Source organism: Echiichthys vipera (genome assembly GCF_963691815.1).
Source record: "Echiichthys vipera genome assembly, chromosome: 16".
NCBI lineage: Eukaryota > Metazoa > Chordata > Actinopteri > Perciformes > Trachinidae > Echiichthys > Echiichthys vipera.
In genome coordinates, this window is record NC_139841.1 from 8,373,754 (window position 1) to 8,389,424 (window position 15,671).

A 15,671-nucleotide genomic window follows, 5' to 3' on the forward strand; every position below is an offset into this window, starting at 1 on the left:
CGGTGCCCTCCAGCCCGATCCACCGCTGCCAAAAAAAAAAGGTATTTTCTATTTAAGGAGCCTCGTTTAGAGACCTCTGGCAGCCAGAGGGGCAAAGTGTGAGGCTCCACACTGGGCCTATTGTTTCATAAGTCCCATATGTGAATACCTCTGCTGGACCAGCCCCTCCATTAAAACAACAGAGCCACTGCTGCGCTGTTCAACATCCCCTCACACTGCTGCTGCACACCAGACTCCAAGATCAGCTGAGAGCTGCCAACCAGCCACCGGGTTAAGGACGATATTTAAGTTTGCTGAATGAGAGGTAGAAATCAGCAAGCATTATTTCATTTTGACAGTGTTGCATACACACACTGTATGTTTTTGATTTAAACATAATTTGAATAAATTACTTTCATTGAAATCAGTTTGTTACAACAGTAGTGTACCAGAGCATTCATCTGCATAATTCTGTCGTATTTTGGGTGCTGTCACTTTTGAAACAAGATTTTGTTCAGGACATATTTTTATTGTTTTCAAGATTTTTTTACTTTCTTTTGTTGTCTAAAAAAAGTTTTAAAAAGTATATTGAATTCAAAACATGAGACTTTTAGCACAAAGTAATACAAAGAAACAGACAATTTAATACATGTTTTTTTTTTTATTTAATAGCATATTCACCAAATTGTACTATTGTGTCCATTTTACACAGGCAATAGTTGTGAGTTGTATCATATGAGCAACCTATTACCAAAACTATCCAACCAGCCACCACTTTCTGATACAAAATACAACAAATTTACACGTATCTTCCTCTTGTGTTTCTTAACCCTTACTGACCTGGGAACTATAATTGCCGTTATCCCAGCTATTAAAATTTTATTTAATCTGAGTGTAAAATCTTTATTAAAAAAATAATTAGCAGCAGCAAATATATCTTGGATAGAAACAATAATATATTTTCTATTACATCTTTCCTATTAAACATATATAAAATGCATATTAATTCATCAGACTTATAAATGCTACCCCCTATGCATATCAAGCGGGTATTGATAAAATAATTGATCTGAGAATAACTACAGTGATAAAACTCCAAAGTGTTTGAAGCGTTTTAGTGGTGTTTTGATAGGTCTAGTGCTGAACATGGAGGCCTCTCGGCAGCTGGTTGATCTTACAGACAGCAGTAAACGGCTCTTGCGTCGGACTCTCTGTCTATCAGCAAAGCTCCACTGGTGTCTGCAAAAACAGGAAGTGATTTGTTGGCGTTTAGTATCAAACAGAGCTATCACAGAAAACCTCTAACTTCTACTGATGGTGTATTTTATGCTTTTTACTTAAACAGGAGGCTTACATTTACGGTTTCATGGCCTTGGGGCACATGATTTAAAATCCAATAAAAGACAACATGTTCAGGTTTGTGATGAATATAAAACTGTCATTTGTGTAAATGATGGATCTAAATATAGTAGGACTAGAGCAGAGAGTGCAAAACTGTGGGTCAGGACCAAAAATGCAGCACAAAGTTTCCCTGTTGGGTGACCATGACAGAAATGGATACTTGTTACCACTTGGATCCCATAAGTTTTTAAAATAACTCCAAGAAAAGAAAACTATATTTTATAAAACTTACTGGCCAAGAGTCCAGGGAAACTAGCTAGCTCATTAGGAAATCATGCTGTGCTTGCTGAACTGTGAGCTGCAAAAAAAATAAGAACAAGATGTCAATGTTTCAAGGATTAAGTGCACATCTGTGTCTAATGATCTGGTAGTTATTTGATATTCAATATGATCAACTCAGATTCAGGGTCAGTGGATTTACCTCAGGTGGATAGCTGCTCCTTCGTCTTTCTTTCACCAATCCTCTGATTAAAATCCATTCTGATTGGCTGGTGATTAACACTTGTTTGTGTTAATAGTCAGTATTAGAAAAGTGGTCAGATTACCAGTGTGATGTGTTAGTTAGAGCTGTGCACTGACATATATAGATCAGCTCCTCCTTAGATATAAATCCTTGCATTTATTAGTCGCCTATGTTAAGACACCTTTGAAGAATTGTTGAAAAAGGAGAAAAATAGAAACATTCATTTTCTTTCATTACATGCAGATTTCACCCATGACATTACCCAGAATTTAGCAATCCTTTCAGTAGCTTAATTGCTAAGGACACGCATGATTAACTTCTTGTGTAATGAAATGTCTCTGAATCTCACAATGATTTCCATAAACATGTAGACTGTGCCGCTTGGGACAAAATTCATTTGAATTAGTTTTTTTTTTAGAGCTGAATGCAGAGCACAAAGTTACAACCATTAGAAATGAGGCAGGCAATTATTGTTTCTAATATACACAAGTGCTCGGGGCAGCAATGAACACAAACACTTATTTAAACACCTAATTACATGCAGTCAATCCCATTTATTTTTAACTAAACAATCTAGAGTGTTTTCCACACAATGCTCCATTAGAGATAGCAATGCCACCTAAGGTATGTTGTAACCTATAACGAATGACTACACTCTAAAACAATTCCATCTTATACCGTTATTTTTGTTCAGTCATGAATGTTTTGTTGACATAAGAAAAATCTGATTGTTTTAACCTGTTTTGAATATGAACTGATTTGCTTCCAGGGCCGTAGCAAATACTGAGGTCATGAGTACAAATTCATCCAACCCCCCACTCACCCTCCACAACCAATGTTTTTCCACATTGCATTCATTCTTTATACTGTTCAGTAAGGTTTTAATTCTAATCCACCACATGATGTTTCAAGTGTATTTTTGCCTAAAACAGTCCATTAAATATGTACATATGTGTATATATGTCACAATTTCAGTTCCAAATTTGAAAATCGATCAAAATGAGTTTTCAATTTCAATTATTAAAATCAACAGGCAGGATCAAAAACATGTTGAATTAACCCTGTAGTCAAGTCTGAGTCTTCCGAAAAAGGGTCACCTGACAGGAAAAAGGTTTGAAAACGCAGGAGTAGTGTGGACACTAGGCATAAACATAGCAAGGTTATGTGAGTTAAAATGAAAACATAGTGTGGATATAGCTCAGAGAAAAGGGGAAGACACCTCAGGTCCTTCTTGTTTCAAGAATTTCTAGAAATGTGTCAGTGTCTATCCGGAAACAAAAGAATAAAACACTCAACTCAATTCTAATAAATGTTTGAAACAGTGGCTCTGCATTGGAAGCAAATTAAATCACTTTACCACAGAATCTCTGACTTTTCTTCTGACTTGACTCAATTACACGATGTTTGCAGTAAGAAATACAGCCTTGTTTTCAAATTGAACACCAGACGTTTTTGCGTTCCTCCAATAGGATTTTAAAAGCCAAAAGATGTATGACAATGTACAAACAAACATGTAATCCTTTGAGAAGTGCAGAGATCACATTGACTGATAAATGTCATCTAATATCAGCAGTGTGTGACTTATTAAAATAAGAAGGAGTGCAGCGAAAGCTGAGCGAGCTAGAGAGTGAGTGAAGAGAGTGAGATACTACTCATGTGACATCATCCGTTAGCTTTTGCCCAACCGTTTTGGAGCCAGGAGAGTGGCATTTTGGCTGTCATCATTGAAACTCGTCATGAATATATTTGAACAAGAGGGTAGAGCTGGAGAGGGGCGCTCAGCAGCTTCGGGATGTTTACATCTGTCAGTTATATTGTGATGCGCAAAGTTAAACACTAAAAAGGGAATATTTTTGCCATTTTTAAACAGCTGACACAAGTCATCAGGCAGACTGAAGGTGAGCTGGGAGCTCTGGTCACTAGCACTGTTAACTGCGACACCGAGCCAGTTGAAAATCTCCAGCTATCAGCTAACGCTTGCTAGCTTTGTTAGCAAGGTGCAACCAAACGCTGATCAAGACATTTTTAGGTGACCACGATGTTACAATCAACTCTGATGGAGTGAAAACACACTGTGAGAGGGTCATATCTTCAGAATTTAACACTGACAACAACCAAGTTCACTGCTATTTTTATGTACACAGTGGCGTGTATTTTATGTATCGCTAAACTTCTACCCTACTGCTAGCACAGCAATCTGTCAATCAAAAGGTTGCCACGCCCTAAAGCATCCCCTGCTTTATTAGCTATTTTACTAGAAATGGGACCATTATTTACAAAATGAACATCATGCTGAAGACTTGAAACTAGCAATTGAGATCAAAAAAGTAGGGTCATGTTCCCCATTGACTTCTATACCAGCTGACTTCCTTTTGCATCCAGTACAGTCGCCTCCTGCTGGATTAGATTAGAAATTAGAAAGAATCCAGGTTTAATGCACTTCTAAATTGGCTTAATTTTTCAGACCCAGAGATTACGTCCATCTCTGTTAAGCTATAAGTCTATGGTCATAAGTGATGATTGAAAGAGATTACTTCTGTATTAATTTATACACTGTTTTTTTCAGCGAGGATAATAGTACGTATTATACCTTTAATGAACACTCTAATGATCATTAAATGAGAATAGCAGTGAGGGTTGTTCAGGGGTTGTAAATGAGCTCACTTGGCAGCTTAAACACACTTCACCGCTGCTTTAATGGTGTCACCTGCTGAGCTGTTGCCATGGCAACAATTGTGTAAATACCACACTGGCACCTATAGCAGCACGACCAATATTTTCTGTTTCAAACACATTTCTCTCTCTCTCTCTCTCTCTTTTTCTCTCTAATAAAAAATGTCTCTGCCTTTCTCCTGTTTAAGCAACTGGAAGCATCAGCTCAAACTCACCTGTAAATGAGGAAACTGGAGATTCCGAAAATGATGAGCGCTAAGCCGGATCCCACAGCCACAATACCCAGAACTGGAAGATGACCTGGAAACAGGACAAGAAGGATTCCACACTCAGTTGTTCATATCTTTGAAAAGGGAAAAAAAAAAGCACTGCGCTGTGCAAAACACAGCTGTGACTTCCTGAAGTACAGCTGCAGCGCTTTAGCAATCTGTCAACCACAAAAACTGGTAACAATTTCACACAATTACACAGCTCCGACATTCCTGATGTATATTTAAAGCCGTAATGGAGACTAATTATACCACCTGCTGTAAATCACAGGATAAGATGATTCTCATTATGCGAGAAATATATTTCTAACACTAATCAACACCAGAAGATGTTTCACTTTACTGCATACAGTTTGGGATGCATCTATCTAGAGTTGGGCAATATGACAATATTAAAATTATATAAAAATCACATTTATCATATATATATATATTTTTCTATATCATTTCTACTGCAATGTCGGAAAATCAGATCTGTGTAACGGGAATATTTACATCCAAATGACATTGCATTAAAGTTTTTAATAAAATTAGATAATACTAAGTAGTTTTCATTAGTTAAGAATTGAATTTGTGCGGTATATAATAATAGGCATTACCATGTGGTTATTTCATATTGACTATTTATATTTAAAACATGTTATATAGTGGTATACATATATATATATTATATATATATATATTGTTATCGAGATATACAATTACCTATACTTGGATAAAACATTTTGTTCATATCGCCCAGCCATATGCTGATACTGACTCAAATAGCTGGATAGGGTATTGATGAAAATGGAAATAATTTATTAAATTCAATTCTATGTTTTTATACTAATTACACTTATATACAGTCTTTATACATGAAACGTTCATGGATTATGATTAGAAGCGTATTTGTAATACGTCAAAGACTAATGTAAAGTATTTTTAGGAGACAGGGTTGGTACATGACACACGGCTGTGTGTCTGTACATGTTGTTTAACTGTTAATCGTCAATATGTTTCATCAAATGCGTGAGCATTCATTGCCCTGGTGCTGAAAGCGACACTGGAGAAGGCGACATCCAGGCGCTCAACTCTGCAATGGCTTCAGATTTGTGACAGTCAGATGAATTGCTCCTCCACTCAGTTTCCCTCCTTCACAGCGAAAGACATTTCGAATTGTAGTGGTTTTCTCCTCAGTTTATCATCTGTGACAGACTGTTCATATAAGAAAGACCATTTCAAGCACTTCTGTTAACACTGCTTGGTATCCCTTCAAATATTACACTTCTAGAGTCAACACATTTATCATTACAGCATCAATAGAAATATCACAGGCAGTGTAGAGATGACAGTGATAACATAAACAAAGCATTAGTGCATTGAAATATCCATCGGATGAGCGATTCAGTCTTACTCTAAGTCAAATGAAAAAATCTGCCATTAAGTGTGGGATAACGCTGTGCATGAATTTCCTTGTCATAATGTTTTTCATGCAATTTCATGAAATCCGTGTTCATTAGTCACACACTTATGTAGCTTGTTTCTAGAGATTCCCTCACTTCAGAAACAATCCTCTGTAGGCAGATTGAAGTCTGATTAGAGTTCTTATGATGTATGAGGCAGAGTTGTAATACCATCATTGCAGGAGGGGTCGTCTGAAGAAAACACACAGGGGGGGTTATCCAGTGGCGGTCCCCCACTGGGCCAGTGGATCTTCTCTGTCTGGGACCAATTTATGTCTTTGGTTGTTCCATTGTAGTACGCAACAAGCTGCAAATACAGAGGAAAATGCTCACTTAAATGGATGAAAATAAAGATACCCTGTGCCTGTTGTAAACTCACTTGACAGCATGGTCCGACAGCAATTTCAAATGTATTTATCACATTTATCCATGTATCGTTTGATTGCTTGAGTGTGTGTGAGCTCTATTATGACAGTACAGCCTCATGAGTAGCATCTGTTGTCCTGCAGTGAAACAGGACTCCTGTGTTTCTCACAAGCCAGAGGAGTTCTTAAGTTTTCCACTAATGCTCCCAGCATGTTGTGTTGTCTGTGCTAAAACCTTAAAGGCCGTCACCCCGACAGAGGGTCATCAAAACAATGCAGAATGTGATGGGTGAAAGGGCAGAGGGAGCGCCGACTGAAATAGACTAGTTGCAGGATCTCAGGTCAGGGCCTGTGTTACTGCATGGAAACAATTCACTTCATGCATGTGTTCACAAAACCTCCAATGAGTGTGCAAGCTGAGATGAACAGTTTTGCTTATTTACATCTGCAGATAAGAAATGAATTGAGAGTACATACACAAGTATGTAAGTAGTAAACATCGAATATACACTATGTAGCTAAATGTATGTGGATACCCGCACACATTAAGAATCTGGCTTTGTGCATGGGGGCATCATCGAGCTGAGACAGGAATGTGCCTCTTCGAAATGTTGCAACAAAGTTAAAAACACATATCATTGCATTGAATGCCGTGTCTTAAAAGGGGAACTTCACCGAATATGTAAAAAAGTTGTTCCCCGACAGGGGACAGGATCTCGAACTGGTTCCGTTCAGAATGATATGAACCTTGGTGCCATCTAGTGAACCAGCCCGCATTTCCACCAGTTTTGAAAAGGAACCATTGTAATCAAGGATGTTTCATCAACTGAGGGAGTTGCACAATGCACACCAATGATGTCATCACAGTTAAACCAGATTGCACTAAAAAAAAAAAAACCTGCTATTTTCCGGTTCAAAATCTGGTGCGTGAACTGGTACAGTCCATCTTAACCAGGGGCATGATGGAGGATGTATTTTTTTATGTAACTGTTAACACATAAGCAGCGTAGTTATACATTTGACAGATAATAATTTGTCACATGAAGTTGAGAAACAATAAAATGTTTATAATCAGCCATCCATCCGAAAATAATCAGCCTGAGTCATTTAGATATTGATCTTGTGTTTTAGCAGTCTGAGATTCTGAAAGCTGAAACCAATCGGTGATGGTTTCAACCAGGCTGCTGGCTACTCGGGTCAATTGGCCGTATAAATGGACCAATTAAAAGCCTTTGAAAAATGAGAGCAGGAAGTCACGCCGACAGCCCCCGTGGACCACTATGAAATTCAAACTGAAGTCAAATCTAGCTAACGCACTTTTCCTACCCTAGAGTTCACAGTTCACAACAATGATCGCAGAGCACAACATACACAAATATTCTTCATCAGTGTTACTGGCCCTTCAAATAAAAGGCTGTTTATAGAAAAATATGTTCATATTTCTGAAAGAATGGTTTCAAAATTGTGAGGTTGTGAAACTCGACTTGACAAACGGAGTTGTGCATTAACACTAAGAATGTCCCCTTAGGGCGCACTCACACTGTCCATCCGTACTGTGCCCCATGCTTTAGGGTACTTGTCCCCCCCTCCCTCTCCCCCGCAGGCTAGGCCTGTTTGTACTCACACTGCCTGGGCCTCGGTGAATGCTTCTTGCTGCCTATACGTCATCACGGCGTAACACGTCACACGCATTGATGACGTCATCGCGTTGCGTCGCTTTGTTTACAAATCTTTCCATAGACCTCTGAGTTTTTGTGCATCTTGTCGACTGTTTTTGAATATTTTCATCCGACCAAATCTGCAGTAAACACTCCACCTCCGCATCACACCAACGTGAACCTTTCGCTGCCATTGTTTTAAATGTCCGTGCATGGTCTGTCCTTTTTTCAATGTCCGAACAGGGGCACAAAAAAATTACGTCAGAACCGCCGTAGGCCTCGTGCTCGTGCTTGTAAACGTGGGCACGCTCGTGCTCGCACATGTGCAAAGGGGCTTTACAAAAGCCCACCTCTCCCAAACAGGCTGTGACCAGCAAGCGCACCACTCCTAGACGCGGTACAGTTGCACTCACACTGGTCAAACGAACTAGACTTTTCCCCAGTGAAACGTGCTTGGGCACGGTACAGATGGACAGTGTGAGGGCGCCCTAAAATTCCCTAAAAACCCCTGGTGCATTGTTCCACTATCTGTCATTACAGTCCAGATTCAGGTTTGAGAGAAAATACATGAAAATCATTAAAATCATAACATTTCCCTGAAAAATATTCAAAATGTTGTCCACAGATATTCTTTCACCTTGGGGCATCTATGAAAATTCAATCCAATAAAGTGTAAGCTGAGATTTTGGTCCAGTCAGCCGACCTCCCTGCTCTTTACTGACATTCTTTCTTCACTAAAATCAGTGTTCAAGTGCAGTCTTTGACTGACTGACTTGTGTTCTTTTAAGTCAATTCGCTCCCGATAATTAAAATCTTCCAAAACTCCTGCTTTATGAAAAACCATTTCATACCACAGTAGAAAAGTACCATCTCTTTACATAGTAAAGTAACACAGTAGCTTTAAAGCAAGAGTCAACATCAAAATGTCAGTTCAGTAGCTACTCGCCCTGATAACAAACACTGTTGAAAATAACACACACATTAAAACAAAGCAAAATTTCGGCGGGAACAAAGTAAAAGGATGACTTACCCCGTACTCTCCTGTCTCCTGGTTGGTCATCGCCCACAAATTGACGTCTATATCCCTGGCATTTTTGTGGTCTGTGGTAAAAAGTCCCGTCACTCCTATAATCAGAAACAATATCCAAATGAAGGGTCTGATTCACCTTCATATACTGTCATTTCACAAACTGAGAAGTGCTCATTGCATCTGCTCCCATTCAAAAACAGATGATTTGCCTTTTCTACTTCTTTAAGTGTTTGCTTTTGCTATACCGATATAATTGATTTATTTCATTTTGTTTTGTTTTGTTTGTTTTGTTTAAGATGACTAACTATACCTTTACACAGTGAAGTCTTCTCATTCCAAACTTCTGATTACTAAAGCCTGAAAAATAGTTGGAACATGAGAAATTGCATTTGCTGAGCCCGTATTAGATTTTTGAAAAAGCTTTTGTTTCTGCAAAACCAGGTAACATTGTCAAAGCATCCACAATAATGAAGTAAAGGTTTCCATTATTATTTCTAACAGGGGCCCTATTTCCCTTGTTTTTTTCCCATCATGCTGAGCAGTACAACCCTCATCAACCCTTTTAATCTGAAGCAACAACATCCCATTGTTCTGCTTCTTCCAAAATGATGTGAGCTCAGAACTGGCAGCCAGCAATGTAAACAAGGAAGCGTGTGAGCAGCACCCAAAGCAGGCAATTGACTATTAATTGTGTGTTGTGTGATCATTTTTCAATAACACAATAATTACAGTGCTGAAGGGTTTGAATCACCTTTTGGTTTCAATGGTGCTTTACAATAACAGCTGGGCTGGACTCTTGGCTGGCCTTACCTCATGTTTATTGGAGAGCACCATTATTATGTGAGTGGCAGCCATGTCACATATCCACAAGGAATCAGTGTGGCAGTACATCAAACAGTAAAACATTTATCTTTTAAGCCTGTGAATGTTCTCATTTGTCCAGGTCATCGTTATCCTCAAAGCAATTTCAGTCTAAAGCAACTTGACTTGGTTATTTGTCTAGGGAGACGTTTCACCTCTCATCCAAGAGGCTTCATCAGTTCATGTACGCATCTGACCAGGGGTCCGTTTCACAAAGCAGGTTCAAAAAACTCTGAGTCTAACCCGGAACTCTGAGTTGATCTACTCTGAGATAGGAAACTCTGAGTTTTCGGTTTCAGAACCGCTAATTTGCGTTTGGTTGATCAACTCAGAGTAGTTTGACCTGGAGTTAAGCGCGTGAACCACAAGTAAAAAAAGACAGCATCAATGGAGCCCTGATTCGACGAGTCACCATGGCAACGGGGAAGCGGAGCGCTACGCTACCACTGGCATTGGAAATATTAATGCGCTCATACGGAGAGTTTGAGCAGGTTTTTTTGCAGCAGCAGCAGCAAAAGAGAGGGAGACGGCGTGGGAGAACATTGCTGCTCGGGTCAGTGCGTAAGTTTAAACATAGTGGCTGTGGCTGTTTTATATGTTGTATAAAAAACTCCCATTTGCAAAAAAAGGAGCGCAACACACAATATCTGCTGGGATATGAGAGCATGACTTTGGTTGTTAATGTTGGAAATGTGAGGACGGATAAGGCTGTGTATGTAAATGATGGACTGTGACATGAAACGGTGTTGTGCCGTATTCAGAACCCCTGCCGTGAAATGCACCCCCTCGCATTATAGGTGATATTCTGGATCAGAAGGCTGTTGTTTCCACCTATAGGAGTAGTTTATATACAGGTAACCCAACTAAAAGCACACACTTTTGAACCTATGAATTGCGAGAAAAGCTGGGATTATATTTAGGAAACGCTGAGTCAAATACATTCAACTTGCTCAAAAGATCCATTTCATTAATTTTGTAATTGTGGCTGCAGTATATTAAGGACGTCTATGCGCGGTCTGATAATCATCTCCCGACGGATATTTAACTTTCTGCGCAGTATTGCTGCAGCTTCATCCACAGGATCATTATCAAAAGGACTTGCCATGGTAGTGAAATAGTCACCACCTAATAACTTCTAATGACTTTTTTTTGCAATGATTTTCTGAAAAAAACAGACGGAACTATACTACGCCAAAACTCGCCTGCTGACTGAATTAATGAGGAAATCAAACACCGCGTGTGGCTGAAAGAGGGCGGAGACAGAGAGAAACTCAAGGTTTGCTGAGAAAAACCTGGTCCCGACCAGGTTAGTTTCAGAGAGCATGTTGCCATGGTAACTGACCGAGAGGTTAAGTTACCTCTCTTTGTGAAACAGGCTAGAGTTACCCCTCTGTCTCTGGTTTGAGTTACCTCCCTTTGTGAAACAGAAAACTCAGAGTTTCCCTCATTTCAGGGTTAACAGACTCAGAGTTTTCACTAAACCTGCTCTGTGAAACGGGCCCCAGGCTGGGACTGGTCCAACTATCTGGTGTGGAGATCCAGTTATTTAACCTCTCACAAGGCCGATGATATCACTGGAACCCACATACAGTACTTGTGCTAGTGTAGGCCAACCCATAAGTTAGCATCACCCCGGTTCCTCAAAAAAAAGCCAATGGAATTGTTTAATGGAATAAAAGATCCGTGGCAAACAAAAGGCTCTTAAGCTTGTGTTAACCACAACACCTTGTTTAAGAAATCTAACCAAAATCCCATTCTAAAAACCTGCTGACTTTGAGAAAGGCTAACTCATTTCTGGGGACTAATTCCTGCAGTACTTTATCTAGAAAGCAGTTCAAGCTAAATCCCATTTTCTCACCCCAGAATCGGCGGTTCTGCGTCCTCTTCGTGATGTTGATGCCGTCATTCTGGGCTCCGCCGTCTGCCAGCGTCTCCTCCAAGGCTCTTGCGTAAAGCACAAAACCATCATAGAAGCTTCCAGCAATGTAGTCCATCTGTAAGTAGAGAGACGGCATTTTTGAACAACCAGCCACCATGGGATGTTATTTTAAATGCACACGGTTCTGATTAAGAACCTTAATGATGGAATAAAATGTTACATTATTTAAGGGAGGAAATGCAGGCCTAATACTTCTTAAACTCCCATAGCCTACAATGAAAGCAGTGAAAATGAGAAGTATCAATTGCTTACATCATTCACCATTAACTGCAACCAATTACACAGCACAGTGGGGATTTTCTATCCACAGAATATCTAATAAAAGATTAAAGAGGTCATGAAGCTGCTGAGAACGCATACGGTTTTTCATAGGCTGTGACTTACCAATGATGGTTCCAAATGTACACCGAAATCCTTCTGAGCTCTGGCGTGGAGTTTCTTCTGGAAGTCTTTGTACTCTGGATTATCAGGAGGCCGGTACGTAATGACAAAAACAGACTGGAGGAGACACAGAGAGGGAAAAACCTTTTTTAAAAAAACATCCAATGTTCTGTGACTCTGATGTTCTACCTGTAACCTGTATCTAGCACGTTATTTAGTCTAGTTTGTATCCTTCAATTTCAAAATGGTTTTAAAATTATGCTAAGAGTAATCATCAACATGCTGTATCTTCATTTTGTCTTGGTTTTAGTCATTTAAACTGCAAAGACTGCAAATCCCAACAGTGATACCTTTTTATTGTTTGTTGTTGTTGGTCACAAACTGCTACCTGACTAAGCAGCTAACAGGCTTACCAGCTAATAGTCGTTGAAATGTTAGCCTGCTAACGGTCAGACCAAAGCTAACAGTCACCCCTACCCTGTTAGCATTTTGGGACTCTAAATAACTTCAGCATACTTCTGCAGTCATCTGATATCAGAAATAGACATGTATTGTGTGTAAAGGACACACCTGCGCTCTGTAATATTTGTATTTGAATTTGTCTGCATACTGTATTCAATGAGCCCAGTTGTATTCTTGTGTGATGATGTTAATTCCCATAGGAGCCATTTTATTGTAAAATCATTGTGAGAGCATTTCTTGAATTGAAGAGATGAGATCCTCTTGACAATAAGGGAGTTTCTGAACACTTTATACAAAAGAAGTGCTTGCCATTCAATCACCGAAAAAATGCAATTCTTGCAGAGATCTCCGAATGTGAAAAGTTTTTCATATCAGGTCACAGCATTGATTTTTTTTAAGGTGTTCTTCAAGGTCCGGGTGTCTAAATGTTGTATTTTGGAAAAAAAAATTTTTTTGTCAATTCTTGAGTGGTGAATTGTTAAATTTAGCACCAAATCTTTGTAACAAATGGTATCAACATGATGTCAATGGTAGCAATATATTATGAGACATAAGTGAGCATGGGGATTGCTTTCATACATTTAAATATTAATGTATATACATCTTTACAGTTTATTTATTTAATCAGTTATTTCTGATTGAAAAACCTTGACACACAGTTCTCCACCCTCAACACTCTTAAAAAAGGGGTGGCCATTGAAGGGGTTAATATTTGTTCTGTCACCTGATTTTAAAGTAGACCGATATTGTGGTCAGTGAGAATACTGGTGCTTTGTGATGTGCTCAGCAGGGATGAAGTCCGCCATGGTAATACCACCCAATCATGGTTCTTTTTTCATTTTTCGAATATGTCTGTAATGATTGGATTTAAATGAAACCACTCCACTTGCAAAAATATTTTCAATCTTTGTAAGATTAGATTTACGATTTTCACAACAAATATTACTTGAAATCACTTGTGATTATTTCGGCAGTACCTCATTAAGCTACAGAGAAGGAAGAAACTCTTCCCTGTAGCCAAATGGGGAAGAAAACTTTGCCCCTTCTCTTAAATCGTATGAGGTAGTATAATGCCAACATAATTTCAAGTAATATTGTATGTGAAAAATCAAAAACCTAATCTTGAAAAATGCATGTAAACTTTAGTGATAAGGATTTATTTAAAACGATCAAAGCAAAAGTAAGATTAAAGGGGGTATTGATCCAAAATATTAATGGTCCTAAAATGATGTCTTTCACGATCTTTAATTTGGAATATGATTAGAATTTGCAGTACAGGACAGGAATTTAAAAGTACAGGCCGGCGTAATAATTGATTAAACGTTTGGATGGAGAAACTAACTATTCTGACAGACATTTCAGTTAAAATATTTGTCTTAAGTGACCTTTGATTCTGTTGATGCATCTACTGCTATCACAAAAATACGTTTTTAGGCATTTCTATGAAATCATCTAGCTTTGCTCTTAACTGAAAGAGCTGTATACCATTTTCATGTTATTTAGTTAAAGTATATGAATCCCACCACAAACTTCCTCAAACAAGTATTGCTGCAAAGGGAGCATAGTGTCATGATGAGCCGTGCCATGATGAGCCGCGTCATGTCTTGCGGACTATTTAACGCCTTGCATGATCAGCAAAATCTGAGCCAAAATGTTGCTCTGCAGCAAAGGTTAGGAGCAGTTCATACGGAGAAAATAAACAAATAACAAATAACGAGATCACTGTGTTTGATTGGAAAGCTGTTTTATACCTAGTCATCGTTTCAACTCTGTAAAACAAAACAGTTCAAATAGTCATGAAACCTCGTCCCCAATCCTAAAATTGCTTTCTTGTTCAAATAAATTCAGCCTTTATGAACAGACACAAAAGCGCACTATCTGGGGTCTTGAATGTGTGTAGACCGGGTCTTCATTTTGATCCCAACTACACCTGTAAAGTTTCGTGACTGTATCTTCCACAGTTGCAACGAGATCGCAGTGAAAGACATATAAACTCCTGGTAAAATACCCCCCTCCCCCCCCGTGTTAGTTCCTGCTACATTTTGACACACACAGACACACACACACACACACACACACACACACGCACACACACACACACACACACACACACACACACAGACTCACGAGGCGAAGATGATCCAAGTGTGGCTGTTGTGGCTGGTAATGATTTGATTATTCACAGTTTGCATTAACCCTAACCCGCTTTTGCAGTGTTGTTCAACAACACATTTCTGAAAAACAAATGTTAAGACAAAGGGGGATAAAAGGTGGATACATCTGAGGAGTTGTGCATTAACACTAAAATAACACCACCTAAATAGAAAGCAAGGGAATGCATTCATTTCCAGTTAATTCTTCAGATATCACAACTGTTTTAAGCATTTGAGCAAATATATGTTGAGTCCATCGTGATTGAAATTGCCATATTCAATTTAATATTACGCTGGAATTATATTCAGAAAGCTGCTCTCCATCAAAACTTTGTGAACACTGAATTATAGATAATTACAAGAAGCCAGCGTGACATTTAGAGAGATAAATTAGACAAGCGACAAATCTGTGCCCGCTCTCTTATGGCTCACTGCACTAATTTGTAAGGCTAAATGGCTTCCTGTGAAAACACACCGCCCCATATTTTTTAATGTCAAGCAAGGATTTCAGGCCTTAACGTGGTCAGAAGGATTGAGAGGTCCTTGTCCCTTGGGAGTGTGAAGTGCCCAAAGATGTTGCCTCCCAAGATCA

At 39.0% G+C, this 15,671-nt stretch overlaps 1 protein-coding gene across 1 annotated transcript in view; it reads right to left on the bottom strand.

Annotated features, from left to right (window-relative positions):
* The window catches only part of npr2 (natriuretic peptide receptor 2), a gene marked incomplete at its 5' end in the record, with an annotated part of 68,292 nt that overhangs the window by 39,626 nt on the left and 12,995 nt on the right, over positions 1-15,671 (bottom strand). Inside the window, 5 exon segments of the mRNA XM_083930370.1 lie at positions 4,732-4,816; positions 6,402-6,537; positions 9,284-9,378; positions 12,003-12,138; positions 12,468-12,581. Coding sequence (XP_083786496.1) covers positions 4,732-4,816; positions 6,402-6,537; positions 9,284-9,378; positions 12,003-12,138; positions 12,468-12,581 — 566 coding nt within the window.